Below are 22,198 nucleotides of genomic sequence, written 5' to 3'. Positions count from 1 at the left end.
GAGGAAACCTGAGGTACCGGTCCAGGGCAGGTCAGCTTCGAGGTTCTTGATCAGTGCCATCAAATAAGTGCTTGAAGTGGTAAATAGAGTCCCTGAGAGTCCAGCAGAGGCGAGAAGGATACAGAGTCACGTAGAAATCTGGGAGTGACGACCATTTGGAGATTTCGTCCATTCTTGGACTGGGGTCGGGGGATGTTGTTTTCTTGGGGGAGATTTGTCGCCATCTGGTGGTTGATAGATGGACCACTTAGAAGTTTAGCTTCTTCTTTTGGGTCATCGATGACGTGTGGATCCATTTTTTTTAATTATAAATTTGACAGGGAATCCTCATTTATAAGCAATATTGTGATCCCTCAGGATCTTGGTGAATATAACAAATTCTTGTCTTCTGGAGAGGGTCGCAGACGATAAGTCCGCGTATAAGGAAATCTGCTGAGAGCGCTTAGACCATCCCTGTTTGTGAATTGCAGCTTTCATGATTGCTTCTTTAAAGAGGTTCTGTCATCAGATTATAATCTCCTACATAATGTGATCGGCGCTGTAATGTAGATAACAGTGGTCCTAGTAATAAAGAGGCTGTCACCAGATTATAAGTGCCCTATCTCCTATATAATGTGATCAGTGCTGTAATGTAGATAACAGTGGTCCTAGTAATAAAGAGACTGTCACCAGATTATAAGTGTCCTGTCTCCTACATAATGTGATCGGCGCTGTAATGTAGATAACAGTGGTCCTAGTAATAAAGAGACTGTCACCAGATTATAAGTGCCCTGTCTCCTACATAATTTGATCAGTGCTGTAATGTAGAGAACAGTGGTCCTAGTAATAAAGAGACTGTCACCAGATTATAAGTGTCCTGTCTCCTACATGTGATCAGCGCTGTAATGTAGAGAACAGCAGTGGTTTTTATTTTGAAAAACGATCATTTTCTAGCAAGTTATGACCAATTTTAGATTTATGCTAAATAGTTTCTTGATGACAAACTGGGCGTGTTTTACCTTTTGACTAAGTGGGCGTTTTAAAGAGAAGTGTATGATGCTGACCAATCAGTGACCAATCATAGTCATACACTTCTCTCCATTCATGTCCATCTGTACTCTGCACAGCGTGATCTCGCGAGATCACGCTGTGATGGTGTAAAGGATTTGCCAGACACAGGTTCTGTGTCGACGCCCGTGGGCAATCAGTCTGCACCTGCTCCTAGGTCTGTGAGACTGACTCCATCTTCCACCACTCAGGATGGCAGGCTTAGGAGTGGGAGAGCCTATCACAGCCTGACCAAACGGAGCTAGTTCCCGCCCACTGTCTATTTATACCTGCCTTTCCTGTTCCTCGTTTGCCTGTGATTCTTCTATGCTTGTTTCCTGGCTTGCTGCGGCTGCTGCTGCTTGTACTACTGATCCTCTGCTTGTTATTGACCTTGGCTTTCTGACCACTCTCCTGCTCAGCGTTTTGTACCTCGCTCTCTCCTGGTTTGACTCGGCTCGTTCACTACTCTTGTTGCTCACGGTGTGTCCGTGGGCAGCTGCCCCGTTTCCCTAGCTTCTGTGTACCCCTGTCTGTTTTGTCTGTCTTGCACTTACTGAGCGTAGGGACCGTCGCCCAGTTGTACCCCGTCGCTTAGGACGGGTCGTTGCAAGTAGGCAGGGACTGAGTGGCGGGTAGATTAGCGCTCACCTGTCTGTCTCCCTACCCTGTCATTACATCATCACAGGCCCATATACCTAGTCTACCCTGGTCCCTGACTCATCTATGGACCCCCTTGAGACCCTGGCTCAGCAGATGCAGGGCCTCTCCCTACAGGTCCAGGCCCTGGCTCAGAGGGACAATCTGCCTGATGCTTCCCTGGTAGTGCCCCCCACCTCACCTCTTGAAACCCACCTCAAGTTGCCTGACCGATTCTCAGGGGACCGGAAGACTTTTCTCCTTTCGGGAGAGTTGTAGGCTCTATTTACGCTTAAAGCCCCACTCCTCAGGTTCTGAGAGCCAGCGGGTGGGTATAATTATGTCCCGGCTCCAGGACGGGCCCCAAGAATGCCATTGATTGATTTGCCTAAACCTGTCCCGGTAGTGGGTATCGACTCCACTCCTCTTGCTAATGGTTATTTTACACAGCATACCCCTGTTTTTGAACTCCTTGTTGGCTCCATGCATTTGGAGCAGTGCTATGTACTGTTGATGCAGGGATTATCGTCCGATTTGGTTTTAGGCCTTCCCTGGTTGCAGTTGCATAATCCCACGTTTGACTGGAACACTGGGGATCTTACCAAATGGGGTAATGAATGCATGACGTCATGTTTTGCTGTTAATTCTATTTCTCCCCCTGAGGAGGTGAACACGCTACCTGAGTTTGTTCAGGACTTCGCTGATGTTTTCTCTAAGGAGGCCTCCGAAGTGTTACCTCCTCATAGAGAATACGATTGCACAATCGATTTGGTACCAGGAGCTAAGCTCCCTAAGGGTAGGATATTCAATCTCTCTTGTCCAGAACGTGAAGCCATGAGAGAGTATATCCAGGAGTGCCTGGCCAAGGGTTACATTCGCCCCTCTACTTCTCCAGTAGGTGCTGGCTTCTTCTTCGTAGGGAAGAAGGATGGTGGTCTTAGGCCGTGCATCGACTACCGGAACTTGAATAAGGTCACTGTAAGGAACCAGTACCCCCTTCCTTTGATTCCTGATCTCTTCAATCAGGTTCAGGGGGCCCAATGGTTCTCTAAGTTTGATCTACGGGGGGCTTATAACCTTATCCGCATCAAAGAGGGGGATGAGTGGAAGACTGCGTTTAACACACCCAAAGGTCATTTCGAATACCTCGTCATGCCCTTTGGGTTGTGTAATGCTCCCACGGTCTTCCATAATTTCATAAATGAGATTTTAAGAGATTACCTGGGGGTATTTCTTGTAGTGTACCTAGATGATATACTTGTGTTTTCCAAGGACTGGTCCTCCCACATTGAGCATGTCAGGAAGTTGCTCCAGGTCGTTCGGAAAAGCAAACTGTTTGCTAAAACCGAAAAATGTGTGTTTGGGGTGCAAGAGATACAATTTTGGGTCAAATCCTCACTCCTCATGAATTCCGCATGGACCCCGCCAAGGTCCAGGCTGTGGCGGAATGGGTACAACCTGCCTCCCTGAAGGCGTTACAGTGCTTCCTGGGATTCGCTAATTATTACTGGAGATTTATTGCTAACTTCTCGGTCATCGCAAAGCCTCTTACGGATCTCACTCGCAAAGGTGCTGATCTCCTCCACTGGCCTCCTGAGGCTGTCCAGGCTTTTGAGGTCCTTAAGAAGTGCTTTATCTCGGCCCCGGTGTTGGTTCAGCCCAACCAAATGGAGCCATTCATCGTGGAGGTTGACGCCTCCGAGGTGGGAGTGGGTGCTGTCTTGTCCCAGGGTACCAGGTCCCTCACCCATCTCTGTCCCTGTGCCTACTTCTCCAGGAAGTTTTCGCCCACTGAGAGTAACTATGATATTGGCAACCGCAAACTCTTAGCCATTAAATGGGCATGTGAAGAGTGGCGCCACTTCCTGGAGGGGGCTAGGCACCAGGTAACGGTCCTTACCGACCACAAGAATCTGGTTTTTTTAGAATCTGCCCGGAGGCTAAACCCGAGACAAGCTCGATGGGCGTTATTTTTTACCAGATTCAACTTTTTGGTTACCTATAGGGCTGGGTCTAAAAATATTAAGGCTGACGCACTGTCGCGTAGCTTCATGGCCAGCCACGACCCCTGCGGTCTGAAACTTAAGGCTGAATGCACACGAGGCAAAATATGTGCAGAAAAACCGCAGCGAAGTACAGTACCAGCATAAACAATGAGGGTCTCATGTCCATACTGCTGTATGTTTCGGGACGTAAATGAACCCGCGGTGCGTATTTGCGAAACCCCAGCATGTCAATTTATCCTGCAATTCCACTTGCGAATTCTATCCCTGTTGTTCTACAGAAATACGCAGCAAAACCTGCAACCTGAAACTGCATCAAAACGTAAAAACCACATAAAAACCGCATCAATACATGCACCTGTGCGGCTTTTTCCTGTGAATTTCTTGCGGTTTTGCTGCGTATTTTCCACAGCAACGTACACAACGTGTGCATGTAGCCTAAGGAAACTTTTTTTTAAATTCCAGGTAACAACTAACATGTGTAAGATCATTTTTCCATGTCCGAGGCGTCCGTAGTTATTAAGCGCTGGATATGATGGAGTATAAGACACGTTACGACAGAATGCAACTCTGGAGGAAACAGGAATATGTACAGCAAGGGGTTTGCGCTATTTTGTTGATTTACGTTGATTCCTTCGGCTCTGTGGTGACTTTTCTCTGGATGTTGCAGGTTTTGGCCCCGTCGCAGCTCCTGGTGACCGTTCCCCTGCGGGGCCTGAGCGGGTTTCGTCAGAAGAGTTCGAGGCGTTGGCGTTACTACACCACCAGCGGAGTGCGACTCCTGAGTCCGGTGATGGAGCCGGAGAAGCTTCACCAGTGGTTGGAGGTGGAGCAATTTCAGAAGAGCAGCGGAAACTGGCACGACACCGACGTCACTATCCAGGGCGACCTGGTGCCCGCACGTGTACTCAGCGCTCTCCAGGAACTCCTTCAACGAGCCATCCCTGCCCGTAAACTGACCAGTAAGAGGCTGACAGCCCCTCTACTCATAAATATTCTCTAATGTCCACTGTTATCAGCCACTTCAGGTGGGGAGGCCGGCTGTAGAACAGGCAACTATAACCTTTTACTCTCTGCTATCAGCCACTTCAGGGTGGGGAGAGGATAACTGTAGGTCAAGTGAATCCCGTAAATGGTAGGAAGATGGCACAGTGCTGATCTGTAGAGATGTTAGGAAGATGGGACAGCGCTGATCTGTAGAGATATTAGGAAGATGGGACAGCGCTGATCTGTAAAGATGTTAGGAAGATGGAACAGCGCTGATCTGTAGAGATGTTAGGAAGATGGGACAGCGCTGATCTGTAGAGACGTTAGGAAGATGGGACAGCGCTAATCTGTAGAGATGGTAGGAAGATGAGACAGCGCTGATCTGTAGAGATGGTAGGAAGATGAGACAGCGCTGATCTGTAGAGCTGGTAGGAAGATGGGACAGCGCTGATCTGTAGAGATGGTAGGAAGATGGGACAGCGCTGATCTGTAGAGATGGTAGGAAAATGGACAGTGCTGATCTGTGGAGATGTTAGGAAGATGGGACAGCGCTGATCTGTAGAGATGGTAGGAAGATGGGACAGCGCTGATCTGTAGAGATGGTAGGAAAATGGACAGTGCTGATCTGTGGAGATGTTAGGAAGATGGGACAGTGCTGATCTGTAGAGATGGTAGGAAGATGGGACAGCGCTGATCTGTAGAGATGGTAGGAAAATGGACAGTGCTGATCTGTGGAGATGTTAGGAAGATGGGACAGTGCTGATCTGTGGAGATGTTAGGAAGATGGGACAGTGCTGATCTGTAGAGATGTTAGGAAGATGGGACAGCGCTGCTCTGTGGAGATGTTAGGAAGATGGGACAGCGCTGATCTGTAGAGATGTTAGGAAGATGGGACAGCGCTGATCTATAGAGATGTTAGGAAGATGGTACAATGCTGATCTGCAGAGATATTAGGAAGATGGGACAGCGCTGATCTGTAGAGATATTAGGAAGATGGGACAGCGCTGATCTGTAGAGATATTAGGAAGATGGGACAGCGCTGATCTGTAGAGATATTAGGAAGATGGGACAGTGCTGATCTGTAGAGATGTTAGGAAGATCGGACAGCGCTGATCTGTAGAGATGTTAGGAAGATGGGACCGTGCTGATCTGTAGAGATGTTAGGAAGATGGGGCAGCGCTGATCTATAGAGATGTTAGGAAGATGGGACAGCGCTGATCTGTAGAGATGTTAGGAGGATGGGACAGCGCTGATCTGTAGAGATATTAGGAAGATGGGACCGTGCTGATCTGTAGAGATGTTAGGAAGATGGGGCAGCGCTGATCTATAGAGATGTTAGGAAGATGGGACAGCGCTGATCTGTAGAGATGTTAGGAAGATGGGACAGCGCTGATCTGTAGAGATGTTAGGAAGATGGGACAGCGCTGATCTGTAGAGATGTTAGGAAGATGGGACCGTGCTGATCTGTAGAGATGTTAGGAAGATGGGGCAGCGCTGATCTGTGGAGATATTAGGAAGGTGGGACAGTGCTGATCTGTAGAGATGTTGGGAAAATGGGACAGTGCTGATCTGTAGAGACGTTAGGAAGATGGGACAGCGCTGATCTGTAGAGATGTTAGGAAGATGGAACAGCGCTGATCTGTAGAGATGTTAGGAAGATAGGACAGCGCTGATCTGTAGAGATGTTAGGAAGATAGGACAGCGCTGATCTGTGGAGATATAATGAAGCGCAGCAGCAGAAATATTCTGGATGGAGAACGTCGTTTATCATGCTGCGATGTAGAATAAAGAAGAACCACAGTAAGTAATGGAATAAATTATTATATGAAATCAATCAGTTCATGCAGCGCGAAGCCTTCACAAACAATCCACATGTGTAAGTGCAACCCTAAAACTGAGGTATGAGGACAAATAATGAGGTATGAGGTCATGGAATGAGGTCATGTAATGAAGTATGAGGTCATATAATGAGGTATGAGGTCAAATTATAAGGTCATATAATGAGGTATGAGGTCATATAATGAGGACACATAATGAGGTATGTGGTCATATAATGAGATACGAGGTCATATAATGAGGTATGAGGTCATGTAATAAGGTATGAGGTCATATAATGAGGCATGATGTAATTTAATGAGGTATGAGGCCATATAATGAGGTATGAGGTCATGTAATAAGGTATGAGGTTATATAATGAGGTGTGAGGTCATGTAATAAGGTATGAGGTCATGTAATAAGGTATGAGGTCATATAATGAGGCATGATGTCATTTAATGAGGTATGAGGCCATATAATGAGGTATGAGGTCATGTAATAAGGTATGAGGTTATATAATGAGGTGTGAGGTCATGTAATGAGGTATGAGGTCATATAATGAGGTATGATGTCATGTAATGGGGTATGAGGTCATGTAAAGGGGTATGAGGTCATATACTGAGGTATGAGGTCATGTAATGGGGTATGAGGTCATGTAATGAGGTATAAGGTCATGTAATGAGGTCATGTAATGGGGTATGAGGTCATGTAATGAGGTATGAGGTCATGTAATGAGATATGAGGTCATGTAATGAGGTATCAGGCCATGTAAGGAGACATGAGGTCATATAATGAGGTATGAGGTCATGTAATGAGGTATGAGGTCATATGAGGTATGAGGTCATGTAATGGGGTATGAGGTCATGTAATGGGGTATGAGGTCATGTAATGAGGTATGAGGTCATGTAATGAGGTATGAGGTCATTTAATGGGGTAGGAGGTCATGTAATGTGGTATGAGGTCATATGAGTTATGAGGTCATGTAATGGGGTATGAGGTCATGTAATGGGGTATGAGGTCATGTAATGAGGTATGAGGTCATGTAATGAGGTATGAGGTCATTTAATGGGGTATGAGGTCATGTAATGAGGTAGGAGGTCATGCAATGAGGTATGAGGTCATGTAATGGGGTATGAGGTCATATGAGGTATGAGGTCATGTAATGGGGTACGAGGTCATGTAATGGGGTATGAGGTCATGTAATGGGTTATGAGGTCATCTAATGGGGTATGAGGTTATGTAATGGGGTATGAGGTCATGTAATGGGTTATGAGGTCATGTAATGGGTTATGAGGTCTTGTAATGAGGTATGAGGTCATCTAATGGGGTATGAGGTCATGCAATGGGGTATGAGGTCATGTAATGGGGTATGAGGTCATGTAATGGGGTATGAGGTCATGTAATGGGGTATGAGGTCATGTAATGGGTATGAGGTCATGTAATGGGGTTTGAGGTCATGTAATGGGGTATGAGGTCATGTAATGGGGTATGAGTTCAGATAATGAGGCATGAGGTCAGATAATGAGGCATGAGGTCATGTAATGGGGTATGAGGTCATGTAATGAGGTATGAGGTCATGTAATGGGGTATGAGGTCATATAATGAGGTATGAGGTCATGTAATGGGTATGAGGTCATGTAATGAGGTAGGAGGTCATGCAATGAGGTATGAGGTCATGTAATGGGTTATGGGGTATGAGGTTATGTAATGGGTTATGAGGTCATGTAATGGGTTATGAGGTCATGTAATGGGTTATGAGGTCATGTAATGAGGTATGAGGTCATGCAATGGGGTATGAGGTCATGTAATGGGGTATGAGGTCATGTAATGGGGTATGAGGTCATGTAATGGGGTATGAGGTCATCTAATGGGGTATGAGGTTATGTAATGGGGTATGAGGTCATGTAATGGGTTATGAGGTCATGTAATGGGTTATGAGGTCATGTAATGGGTTATGAGGTCGTGCAATGGGGTATGAGGTCATGCAATGGGGTATGAGGTCATGTAATTGGGTATGAGGTCATGTAATGGGTATGAGGTCATGTAATGGGGTATGAGGTCATGTAATGGGGTATGAGGTCATGTAATGGATATGAGGTCATGTAATGGGGTATGAGGTCATGTAATGGGGTATGAGGTCATGTAATGGGGTATGAGGTCATGTAATGGTGTATGAGGTCATGTAATGGGGTATGAGGTCATGTAATGGGGTATGAGGTCATGTAATGGGATATGAGGTCATGTAATGGGGTATGCGGTCATGTAATGGGTATGAGGTCATGTAATGGGGTATGAGGTCATGTAATGGGGTATGAGGTCATGTAATGGGTATGAGGTAATGTAATGGGGTATGAGGTCATGTAATGGGGTATGAGGTCATGTAATGGTGTATGAGGTCATGTAATAGGTATGAGGTCATGTAATGGGGTATGAGGTAATGTAATGGGGTATGAGGTCATGTAATGGGGTATGAGGTCATGTAATGGAGTATGAGGTCATGTAATAGGTATGAGGTCATGTAATAGGTATGAGGTCATGTAATGGGTATGAGGTCATGTAATGGGGTATGAGGTCATGTAATGGGGTATGAGGTAATGTAATGGGGTATGAGGTCATGTAATGGGGTATGAGGTCATGTAATGGAGTATGAGGTCATGTAATAGGTATGAGGTCATGTAATAGGTATGAGGTCATGTAATGGGTATGAGGTAATGTAATGGGGTATGAGGTCATGTAATGGGGTATGAGGTCATGTAATGGTGTATGAGGTCATGTAATAGGTATGAGGTCATGTAATGGGGTATGAGGTAATGTAATGGGGTATGAGGTAATGTAATGGGGTATGAGGTCATGTAATGGGGTATGAGGTCATGTAATGGAGTATGAGGTCATGTAATAGGTATGAGGTCATGTAATGGGGTATGAGGTCATGTAATGGGTATGAGGTCATGTAATGGGGTATGAGGTCATGTAATGGGGTATGAGGTCATGTAATGGGTATGAGGTCATGTAATGGGTATGAGGTCATGTAATAGGTATGAGGTCATGTAATGGGTATGAGGTCATGTAATAGGTATGAGGTCATGTAATGGGGTATGAGGTCATGTAATGGGGTATGAGGTCATGTAATGGGTATGAGGTCATGTAATAGGTATGAGGTCATGTAATGGGGTATGCGGTCATGTAATGGGGTATGAGGTCATGTAATGGGGTATGAGGTCATGTAATGGTGTATAAGGTCATGTAATGGGGTATGAGGTCATGTAATGGGTATGAGGTCATGTAATGGGGTATGAGGTCATGTAATGGTGTATGAGGTCATGTAATGGGGTATGAGGTCATGTAATGGGGTATGAGGTCATGTAATGGGGTATGAGGTCATGTAATGGGATATGAGGTCATGTAATGGGGTATGCGGTCATGTAATGGGTATGAGGTCATGTAATGGGGTATGAGGTCATGTAATGGGGTATGAGGTCATGTAATGGGTATGAGGTAATGTAATGGGGTATGAGGTCATGTAATGGGGTATGAGGTCATGTAATGGTGTATGAGGTCATGTAATGGGGTATGAGGTCATGTAATGGGGTATGAGGTCATGTAATGGAGTATGAGGTCATGTAATAGGTATGAGGTCATGTAATAGGTATGAGGTCATGTAATGGGGTATGAGGTCATGTAATGGGTATGAGGTCATGTAATGGGGTATGAGGTCATGTAATGGGGTTTGAGGTCATGTAATGGGGTATGAGGTCATGTAATGGGGTATGAGTTCAGATAATGAGGCATGAGGTCAGATAATGAGGCATGAGGTCATGTAATGGGGTATGAGGTCATGTAATGAGGTATGAGGTCATGTAATGGGGTATGAGGTCATGTAATGGGGTATGAGGTCATGTAATGGGTATGAGGTCATGTAATGGGGTATGCGGTCATGTAATGGGGTATGCGGTCATGTAATGGGGTATGAGGTCATGTAATGGGGTATGAGGTCATGTAATGGTGTATGAGGTCATGTAATGGGGTATGAGGTCATGTAATGGGTATGAGGTCATGTAATGGGGTATGAGGTCATGTAATGGGGTATGAGGTCATGTAATGGGGTATGCTGTGACACTGGAGCCGCGATAAACGCTGCACATCATTACATCTCTACAATTCAGCACTGTCCCATCTTCATACCATTTACTGCATATGGCTGTGACCCGTTTAGTGGGGACAGAAACTGACCCTCAATATGTTACCAGTCTATACGTCCCTGTTATCAGTCAGCCCTCATGAACAGTGATATTCAGGACTCCAGGAAAGCTGGGTGGCCAAAAGCTGTCAGATACCGCAGAAGTCTTCACTGTCCGTAGAATGATCCGCACTGATCTCAGTGTCGTTCGGAATCACGCGCGTTATGTTGATGTTCATTCTCAGCATCTGCATTTGTGTCCCCCGTCAGGTAGGGTGAGCGTGCTTGAGTCTATCGGTACCACCATCAGAGTGATCGTAGAGACGACCGGGCAGACGGTGGAGGTGGAGCTGCTCCCGGTGGTGGAGATCCCGGGGTGTTGGCCTCGGAAGGCTCGGTGGCCGCGGTTCTTTAAGCGATGGCCCTCCAAAGACAGTGCGTGTTGTGTGAAGGTCTGTAATTCATGAGGGACTGAAAATGTCACATTCTTCATTCTGTACAATTTAATCATATTATATATCAGTGATGTCAGTAACAGGGGGCGGGGCTGTGACAACCTCTCACACATGATATACAGGCTGGTTGTCAGTAGTAATAGATGAATAGCTGTTACTGTATATAAGATGTGTGGATCTCATGTCTGATCACAGTGTAATTATATTATATATCAGTGATGTCAGTAACAGGGGGCGGAGCTGTGACAACCTCTCACACATGATATACAGGCTGGTTGTCAGTAGTAATAGATGAATAGCTGTTACTGTATATAAGATGTGTGGATCTCATGTCTGATCACATGTAATTATATTATATATCAGTGATGTCAGTAACAGGGGGCGGGGCTGTGACAACCTCTCACACATGATACACATGCTGGTTGTCAGTAGTAATAGATGAATAGCTGTGACTGTATATAAGATGTGTGGATCTCATGTCTGATCACAATGTAATTATATTATATATCAGTGATGTCAGTAACAGGGGGCGGGGCTGTGACAACCTCTCAGACATGATATACAGGCAGGTTATCAGTAGTAATAGATGAATAGCTGTCACTGTATATAAGATGTGTGGATCTCATGTCTGATCACATGTAATTATATTATATATCAGTGATGTCAGTAACAGGGGGCGGGGCTGTGACAACCTCTCACACATGATATACAGGCTGGTTGTCAGTAGTAATAGATGAATAGCTGTTACTGTATATAAGATGTGTAGATCTCATGTCTGATCATAGTGTAATTATATTATATATCAGTGATGTCAGTAACAGGGGGCGGGGCTGTGACAACCTCTCACACATGATATACAGGCTGGTTGTCAGTAGTAATAGATGAATAGCTGTTACTGTATATAAGATGTGTGGATCTCATGTCTGATCACATGTAATTATATTATATATCAGTGATGTCAGTAACAGGGGGCGGGGCTGTGACAACCTCTCACACATGGTATACAGGCTGGTAGTCAGTAGTTATGGATAGAATAAGGATGGTATAATGCAGTATGAGTGGAGTTTATATTTTGGGTAGAGTAACATTTGAAGATGTCACATATATATATATATATATATAATGTCTTATCCTTTGCACACTTCAGCTCATTGGTTGTTTGGTGTCACACCTTTTTTCAGGGTTTTTGTGTCGCTCAGCAATTATTTCTTTACTTTCTTTAGTCTTTTGGTTTTGACCTTATTGCTCGAACAAATTACCACTGGCAGCTGTCGTTCCTACGTGCAGAGCGCCTCCTGCTGGAGGGGATAGACGAGGATGGAGGATGCCGGATGAAGTGTCTGCGGGTGATTCGGCAGCTGAAGGAAGATGTGTGGTGCCCTGGATCTCGCCCTGTTATCACCTCCCAACATCTGCAGGTGAGATGTCTGAGTTTGGGGTCATCAGCAGGGGCACAGTGCTTCTCAATGACCCCCTGCAGGTGGAGGAGCCTCTGTAGGCCACAGCCCCATTTTGTATGTCACCCGTCTCTGGTGAATCTTTTGTCCATATTTAACCCCGATGACGATTTACTGTCCTCTTCCTCACAGATGATCCTCCTCTGGCAGTGTGAGCGGAACCCTTCCTCAAAGGCTTGGCTTGATTTCGGCTCCTGCTTCCTACGTCTTGTGCGCAGACTTTTGAAATGCTCCCGTCAGCGGTTCCTACGTCATTACTTTGTCAGACGTGCAAATCTTCTTAAATACGCAGACACCAACCAGTTAGACAAGCTGGCTGACAAACTGAGTCGATTCTTGCAGAGCCCCACTCTGAATCTGTCTTCATACTATGACCACGCCTCCGTCTGCTGAGACCGCCCCTGAGGAGCAGTTGACTCATAGTGATGGCATTCAGTGATTGAAGATGTGCCGCCTCTCTAGGATTAACAGAGTCAGGGAATACTCATCTGCCCCCAGTGGGAACAATAAGCATTCCTTCTGAATGGCAGCGCTTGTGACCTCTCTGACCTGTTCCATGGAGGGATCGCATGTCCGTCTAGTCCAGTGTGTTTCACTTTGGATGTGAGGATGATCTAGAGCCATTGCGATCCTCGGGGGCGGAGATAACGGTTAGTGACAGCTGTGGTAGGAACGGGCTTATTATGAGATGTGGCTCATCGTCAGCTCTACGTAGCGGAGTCCTTTGTGAGACTGTTTTCAAGATTATAATTGTTGGCACAGGGCATTAGGCCCTATCATTTTCCTGGTGGATTGTGGGGTGACCCAACATGTCATTATATATATATATATATATATATATATATATATATATATATATATATATATATCTATATATATATATATAACGCCACCCCAATATATAGAACACATCTATAGCTAGAGATTATATAAATGTACTCTGTGTAATGTGCTGTAGGGTCAGTTGTTGCCTTTATCCTGTGGATTGTGAGGCTGCACCATTACAATAAAATCCACTATGAACAACTCACTGGAACGTGTAAGATATGAAGGCTGAGGCATGAAGGATGAGGCATGAGACATGAAGGATGAGGTATTAGACATGAAGGATGAGGCATGAAGGATGAGGCATGAGGCATGAAGGATGAAGGATGAGGCATGAAGGATGCGGTATGAGGCATGAAGGATGAGGTATAAAGGATGAGGCATGAGACATGCAGGATGAGGCATGAAGGATGAGGTATAAAGGATGAGGCATGAAGGATGAAGGATGAGGTATAAAGGATGAGGCATGAGACATGAAGGATGAGGCATCAAGGATGAGGTATAAAGGATGAGGTATAAAGGATGAGGTAGGATGGATGAGGTATGAGACATGAAGGATGAGGTATGAGGCATGAAGGATGAGGTATAAAGGATGAAGTATGAGGCATGAAGGATGAGGCATGAAGGATGAGGTATAAAGGATGAGGCATGAGACATGCAGGATGAGGCATGAAGGATGAGGCATGAAGGATGAAGTATGAGACATGAAGGATTAGGCATGAAGGATGAGGTATAAAGGATGAGGCATGAGACATGAAGGATGAGGCATCAAGGATGAGGTATGAAGGATGAGGTATAAAGGATGAGGTATGAAGGATGAGGTATGAGGTATGAAGGATGAGGTATGAAGGATGAGGTATGAAGGATGAGGTATGAAGGATGAGATATGAGACATGAAGGATGAGGTATGAAGGATGAGGTATGAAGGATGAGGTATGAGACATGAAGGATGAGGCATGAAGGATGAGGTATGAGACATAAAGGATGAGGTATGATGGATGAGGTATAAAGGATGAGGCATGAGACATGAAGGATGAGACATGAGACATGAAGGATGAGGCATCAAGGATGAGGTATGATGGATGAGGTATGAGACATGAAGGATGAGGTATGAGGCATGAAGGATGAGGTATAAAGGATGAGGCATGGGACATGCAGGATGAGGCATGAAGGATGAAGGATGAGACATGAAGGATGAGGTATAAAGGATGCATGAGACATGAAGGATGAAGTATGAAGGATGAGGTATAAAGGATGAGGCATGAGACATGAAGGATGAGGTATGAAGGATGAGGTATGAAGGATGAGGTATGAAGGATGAGGTATGAGACATGAAGGATGAGGCATGAGACATCAAGGATGAGGTATGAAGGATGAGGTATGAAGGATGAGGCATCAAGGATGAGGTATGATGGATGAGGTATGAGACATGAGGTATGAGGCATGAAGGATGAGGTATAAAGGATGAGGCATGAGACATGCAGGATGAGGCATGAAGGATGAGACATGAAGGATGAGGTATAAAGGATGCATGAGACATGAAGGATGAAGTATGAAGGATGAGGTATAAAGGATGAGGCATGAGACATGAAGGATGAGGTATGAAGGATGAGGTATGAAGGATGAGGCATGAGACATAAAGGATGAGGTATGAAGGATGAGGTATAAAGGATGAGGTATGAAGGATGAGGTATGAGACATAAAGGATGAGGTATGAAGGATGAGGTATGAAGGATGAGGTATGAGACATCAAGGATGAGGTATGAAGGATGAGGTATGAAGGATGAGGTATGAGACATGAAGGATGAGGTATGAAGGATGAGGTATGAGACATGAAGGATTAGGTATGAAGGATGAGGTATGAAGGATGAGGTATGAAGGATGAGGTATGAGACATCAAGGATGAGGTATAAAGGATGAGGTATGAAGGATGAGGTATGAGACATGAAGGATGAGGTATGAAGGATGAGGTATGAGACATGAAGGATGAGGTATGAAGGATGAGGTATGAAGGATGAGGTATGAGACATGAAGGATGAGGTATGAAGGATGAGGCATGAGACATAAAGGATGAGGTATGATGGATGAGACATGAAGGATGAGGTATGATGGATGAGACATGAAGGATGAGGTATGAGACATGAAGGATGAGGCGTGAAGGATGAGGGATGAGGTATGAGACATGAAGGATGAGGTATGAGACATGAAGGATGAGGCGTGAAGGATGAGGTATGATGGATGAGGTATGAAGGATGAGGCGTGAAGGATGAGGTATGATGGATGAGGTATGAGACATGAAGGATGAGGCGTGAAGGATGAGGTATGATGGATGAGGTATGAAGGATGAGGCGTGAAGGATGAGGTATGATGGATGAGGTATGAGACATGAAGGATGAGGTATGAAGGATGAGGTATGAGGTATGAAGGATGAGGCGTGAAGGATGAGGTATGATGGATGAGGTATGAAGGATGAGGCGCACGCTTTTGCTGTCTATACTATATGAAGAAACATGTCACATTTTATTATAATATTCTCAGACATGATTACAGATATTTGCAATGCCTGATAACAGAGGACAACAGCCATGCCAGGGACCTGTGCAGGATGAAGTGTGGATTACTGCAGGTTTAGTGACATGTAATATTCAGGGTATTTGGTCCTTGAGGTGGTCCCTGTGGTTTCTACATTGAGGGTTGAGGCCCTGTTCACATTGTCCCTTCATTATAGGACTTGTGAGCTCCACGTCTCCACAGGCTCTGAGGGGGCTACAGGCGGTGATGAAGAATCGGACCCCCCTGCTGGGGACTTCTTCTGGGACCCCTCTCCTGTATGTTCATGGCGGACATTGTTCTCTAGTCATTGTAAGAACAGGAGAATCAAGAGAAAGGAGGCAACAACTACTCCTGCGTCCCCCATCTGTCCTGGGGTGCCCACATATTTTGGGGAACACTAGAGGTTGGAAGGAGCTGAATGGGCGCCTTTCTCTACCAGAGCTCGTGTGACTGGGTGTTTCGGAAGGACGCGCAGTTTCCAGATTGGCCACCAGGTGTCAGTGCTGCTCCAGAGAACGGCGGTTCCACCATGCGACTTCTTATTGCGCCTCCTCCGATATCTCAGTGTAATGAAATGTTCTGCGACTTTCTAATATACTTTGTTTTTCCATTTCTTTTTTAAGATCTCTGCTAGATGTCAGTGAATGTAAATATTCTTACAACCAGAAGTAATAATAATAGTCCATAGGATTACTCGTAGGGGAACGCAGACTTCCAGCTCCGCTTTGTGTGGGTTGAGCTGTTATGATTTGTGACCACAAAATGATGATTGAAGTCAGGCGTGAATGAGGTGGGCACCTGGCATGAGGGAGTACGAGGGTCCCATCCTGAGGGAATATGAGGGTCCCCATCCTGAGGGATTATGAGGGCCCCATCCTGAGGGATTATGAGGGTCCCCATCCTGAGGGAATATGAGGGTCCCCATCCTGAGGGAATATGAGGGTCCCATCCTGAGGGAATATGAGGGTCCCCATCCTGACGGATTATGAGGGTCTTATCCTGAGGGAATATGAGGGTCCCATCCTCAGGGAATATGAGGACCCCATCCTGAGGGCATATGAGGGTTCTATCTTGAGGGAATATGAGGGTCCCATCCTGAGGGAATATGAGGGTCCCATCCTGAGGGAATATGAGGGTCCCATCCTGAGGGAATATGAGGGTCCCATCCTGAGGGAATATGAGGGTCCCATCCTGAGGGATTATGAGGGTCCCCATCCTGAGGGAATATGGGGTTCCCATCCTGAGGGAATATGAGGGTCCCTTCCTGAGGGAATATGAGGGTCCCATCTTGAGGGAATATGAGGGTCCCTTCCTGAGGTAATATGAGGGTCCCTTCCTGAGGGAATATGAGGGTCCCCCGTCCATTGTCACATTACTCCAGGTCCATGAGCCGGCGTGCTCTGAACAGGTGGCAGAGGACATGAAGAAGTTAATAGGTGACTAGAATGTGGAGGGATATTTAATAGCTGCCTGTAAATGTCCAGTACGGGCCGTTCCCTGTATGGAGTGCGGTATAACAGGTCGGATAACTCAGGAAACTTATAGCGTCGCCCCACCTCCGCCCTACAGGCACAAAGTCTTCTGAAGGGGCCGGGAAGCTTCATCCCTCATAAAGCAGCTCTACAAGAGACTTTATCACATGAGACCCGCGCACGCAGGGAATATCCGGTCCTAACCAGCGCAACTATAAGATATTGTACAGGAAAGAATCTGCCATGTGCGTGCGAATAGACGGCCGGCGGGGCCTTCACCAGAACCTTCACCCAATGGCTGCAACTTAGAGGCAAGGGATTGGTAACCCAATCCAAGGAGTCATCATGGCGCCCGGCGTCTCTAGCTCAGCTCGTAGGGTCTGGGGGAGATGGAGGATAAATGTGGCCATCGGTGCCGGACAGTCATGGGGGTGGAAAGAGGAGTCATTGTCTGGGGAAGGCGTGGAGAAGCAGAAGAGCGGGTAGAGGCATATGATAGGGATTGGAGGACACTAAAGTGGGGGGAGTATGAAGGGGGTTTTAGGTAGGCCATGCAGTGGGGGGTTAGATTTGGAAAGGTGAAGACCCACCTGGTTATTGTGTTAAATGTTTTGACAGAGGGAGGGGGCTCTCTTTGTCACCCAACAGTGGCCCATGAGTGCCATTGCCGGCCACCGACAGGTTTCAATTGCAATAACCACGGCCTGCCCTGCTGTATGCCTATTAGGCGGTGTCAGAGGCCGGCCCGATAGATTGCCTGTCAGTTTTACACTGTACTAAGTATTCCAAAGTATTATATCAGCCATCCGAAAAAAGGTAAAAGAAACGAAAACTGTTCAATAAAGTTTCTGAAAAAAAAAAGTGAATGTAAAAGTAAAATAAAAACATTCGTTTCTATAAAAAGTGGTTTTATTTACTAAAAGTGTAAAAAAATTATAAAAAATACACATGTATGGAATCACTGCGATCGTAGCAACCTGAGCCACTAAGGTAACTCATTAATTAAACCGCAGGGTGGACACCATACAAAGAAAATGACAAAATAGCTTTTTTTCCATCCCCCCCCCCCAAAAAATAGAATAAAAGTTAATCAAGAATTCCCATGTGCACCAAAACAGAAGCAATGACAACGCAGCTCGTCCCGCAAATATCAAGCTCACATGTGGCGACAGCGACAGAAAAATAAAAAACGTACGGCTCTTGGAATGTGAAGATGAAAAACGAATGTTTGGTCATTAAGGGGTTAATAACGAAGCGGAGCGAGCGCCGATACATCCATGAAGAAATACGACTTCTGCGAGAACTAAAAACCGAGCGCTTTTCTATAACAGACGGTTTATATTTACAGACACGTGGGGACATAGAGGAGGTGGTGGTCCCGCTGGAGTCCCCCCCAATAATTACAGGACGGACGTCACAAGGTCTCCGGCACATTCCCAGGTAATAGAAGGTGAATCTGGGGAAATACATAACAGCGAGTGCAGGTTCCGTCTTAGGATTCCCCTCATTACTTACGATGGAAGGAGCGATGATCTCCATGTAAAACAACTTCAGAAATATTCCCAGTCCAGATGTGTCCGATCCCTCCTCGTCCGGATGTGTCCGATCCCTACTCGTCCGGATGTGTCCGATCCCTCCTCGTCCAGATGTGTCCGATCCCTCCTCATCCAGATGTGTCCGATCCCTCCTCGTCCGGATGTGTCCGATCCCTCCTCGTCCGGATGTGTCCGATCCCTCCTCATCCAGATGTGTCCGATCCCTCCTCGTCCGGATGGGTCCGATCCCTCCTCGTCCGGATGTGTCCGATCCCTCCTCGTCCGGATGTGTCCGATCCCTCCTCGTCCGGATGTATCCGATCCCTCCTCGTCCTGATGTGTCCGATCCCTCCCAGTCCGGATGTGTCCTTTTGTTTGGGGCCCCCACTATCGTACTTAGCCCCATTTTGTCTGACGGATGTCCACATTATTTGTAGTTAGATGCCGGTACTTGGCTCCAATAAAAAAATAAGTCCTTGCAACATCATAAACAACGATACTTGTGCGGGCGGGGGAGGGGTGGGCTCAAGGTATCTTGTTGCTGTGCGTTGCTGAGGCCCGACTATGGCTGCTGATGTGACCCGACCCGTCCATCAGTGGCATAGCTAGGGGAGTAAATCACATCTGAGTGGGCCCCCCACATATTATAATGCCCCCATATATTATAATGCCCCCATAGCTGCCCCCACACCGCTTAATGCCTCCATAGCTGCCCCCACACAGTATAATGCCCCCATTCAGTATATTGGCCCATCAAAACCCCTTTCACTATACCCAGTATAATGTCCCTACAGTGCCTAATAGAAAAATAATAACTTACCTATCCCTGTTCGCACGACGAGTGGAGGGGGTTCTTCTTCTCCTTTGGTCTGAGCTATGAATGACTCGGTGCAGATGGGGGTGATGATGTCACTGCATCGTGCCTGTCTGTGCCACTCACTGCATCACGCCTGTCTGTGCCGCTCACTGCATCGCTCCTGTCTGTGCCGCTCGCTGCATCTTGCCTGTCTGTGCCGCTCGCTGCATCGTGCCTGTCTGTGCCGCTCACTGCATCGTGCCTGTCTGTGCCGCTCCATGCAGTGTGCCTGTCTGTGCCGCTCACTGCATCGTGCCTGTCTGTGCCGCTCACTGCATCGTGCCTGTCTGTGCCGCTCCATGCATCGTGCCTGTCTGTGCCGCTCACTGCATCGTGCCTGTCTGTGCCGCTAACGGCATCGTGCCTGTCTGTGCCGCTAACGGCATCGTGCCTGTCTGTGCCCCTATTTGTCCAGGGAAGGGGGGGGGGGGGCAGGTTGTATTAAGGGATTTCTTATGTCACTTATTTGTGTTGTTAACATCATAGATCGAAATACAACAGCCGATCCTGTAAGTTGTGAGGTGCGGCCTCCAGGGATCGCACGTTTCTCCAGCACATCCCACAGATGATCGGATTGAGATCTGGGGAATTTGGAGACGACATCTTAAAATCTTTGTCATGTTCCTCATCATTCCTGGACAATGTCTGCAGTGTGGCGGGGGCGCTATCCTGCAGTGTGGCGGGGGCATTATCCTGCAGTGCGGCGGGGGCGTTATCCTGCAGCGTGGCAGGGGCATTATCCTACAGTGTGGTGGGGGCATTATCCTGCAATGTGGTGGGGGCATTATCCTGCAGTGTGGCGGGGGCATTATCCTGCAGTGTGGCGGGGGCATTATCCTACAGTGTGGCGGGGGCATTATCCTGCAGTGTGGCGGGGGCATTATCCTGCAGTGTGGCGGGGGCGTTATCCTGCAGTGTGGCGGGGGCGTTATCCTGCAGTGTGGCGGGGGCATTATCCTGCAGGTGGCGGGGGCATTATCCCGCAGTGTGGCGGGGGCATTATCCTGCAGTGTGGCGGGGCATTATCCTGCAGTGTGGCGGGGGCATTATCCTGCAGTGTCGTGGGAGCATTATCCTGCAGTGTGGCGGGGCATTATCCTGCAGTGTGGCGGGGGCATTATCCTGCAGTGTGGCGGGGGAATTCTCCTGCAGTGTGGCGGGGGCAAAATCCTGCAGTGTAGCGGGGGCATTATCCTACAGTGTGGCGGGGGCATTATCCTGCAGTGTGGCGGGGCATTATCCTGCAGTGTGGCGGGGGCATTATCCTGCAGTGTGGCGGGGGCATTATCCTGCAGTGTGGCGGGGCATTATCCTGCAGTGTGGCGGGGGCATTATCCTGCAGTGTGGCGGGGGAATTCTCCTGCAGTGTGGTGGGGGCAAAATCCTGCAGTGTGGCGGGGGCATTATCCTGCAGTGTGGGGGGGCATTATCCTACATTGTAGAGGGGGCATCATCCTGCAGTGTAGCGGAGGCGTTATCCTGCAGTGTGGCGGGGGCATTAACCTGCAGTGTGGCGGGCGCATTATCCAGCAGTGTGGCGGGGGCATTATCCTGCAGTGTGGCGGGGCATTATCCTGCAGTGTAGCAGGGGCATTATCCTGCAGTGTGGCGGGGCATTATCCTGCAGTGTGGCGGGGGCATTATCCTGCAGTGTGGCGGGGGGAATTCTCCTGCAGTGTGGCAGGGGCAAAATCCTGCAGTGTAGCGGGGGCATTATCCTACAGTGTGGCGGGGGCATTATCCTGCAGTGTGGCGGGGCATTATCCTGCAGTGTGGCGGGGGCATTATCCTGCAGTGTCGTGGGAGCATTATCCTGCAGTGTGGCGGGGCATTATCCTGCAGTGTGGCGGGGGCATTATCCTGCAGTGTGGCGGGGGAATTCTCCTGCAGTGTGGTGGGGGCAAAATCCTGCAGTGTGGCGGGGGCATTATCCTGCAGTGTGGGGGGGCATTATCCTGCTGACAGAGGGCATTATCCTGCAGTGTGGTGGGGGCATTATCCTACATTGTAGAGGGGGCATCATCCTGCAGTGTAGCGGAGGCGTTATCCTGCAGTGTGGCGGGGGCATTAACCTGCAGTGTGGCGGGGGCATTATCCTGCAGTGTAGCAGGGGCATTATCCAGCAGTGTGGCGGGGGCATTATCCTGCAGTGTGGCGGGGGCATTATCCTGCAGTGTAGCAGGGGCATTATCCTGCAGTGTGGCGGGGGCATTATCCTGCTGACAGAGAGCATTATCCTGCAGTGTAGCAAGGGGATTATTCTGCAGTGTGGCGGGCGCGCTATCCTGCAGTGTGGCGGGGGCATTATCCTGCAGTGCGGCGGGGGCGTTATTCTGCAGCGTGGCAGGGGCATTATCCTACAGTGTGGTGGGGGCATTATCCTGCAATGTGGTGGGGG

The 22,198-nt window shown here is 47.5% G+C and overlaps 1 protein-coding gene across 2 annotated transcripts in view; it reads left to right on the top strand.

Moving 5' to 3' along the window:
• Positions 1-13,552, top strand: part of LOC142741685 (protein mab-21-like 3) — a 38,598-nt gene extending 25,046 nt beyond the window's left edge. For both annotated transcript variants that reach the window (XM_075851031.1, XM_075851030.1), the window contains 4 exons: positions 4,339-4,630; positions 10,918-11,099; positions 12,326-12,520; positions 12,692-13,552. In XM_075851031.1, the coding sequence (XP_075707146.1) occupies positions 4,339-4,630; positions 10,918-11,099; positions 12,326-12,520; positions 12,692-12,952 (930 nt within the window). In that variant the 3' untranslated portion in view covers positions 12,953-13,552. The remainder of the gene's footprint in view (positions 1-4,338; positions 4,631-10,917; positions 11,100-12,325; positions 12,521-12,691) is intronic.
• Positions 13,553-22,198: the final 8,646 nt, after the last annotated feature.

This window comes from Rhinoderma darwinii, chromosome 2, assembly GCF_050947455.1.
Source record: "Rhinoderma darwinii isolate aRhiDar2 chromosome 2, aRhiDar2.hap1, whole genome shotgun sequence".
NCBI lineage: Eukaryota > Metazoa > Chordata > Amphibia > Anura > Rhinodermatidae > Rhinoderma > Rhinoderma darwinii.
Note: the sequence above shows the minus strand (reverse complement) of the source record. Positions and strands in the feature narration are given on the sequence as shown.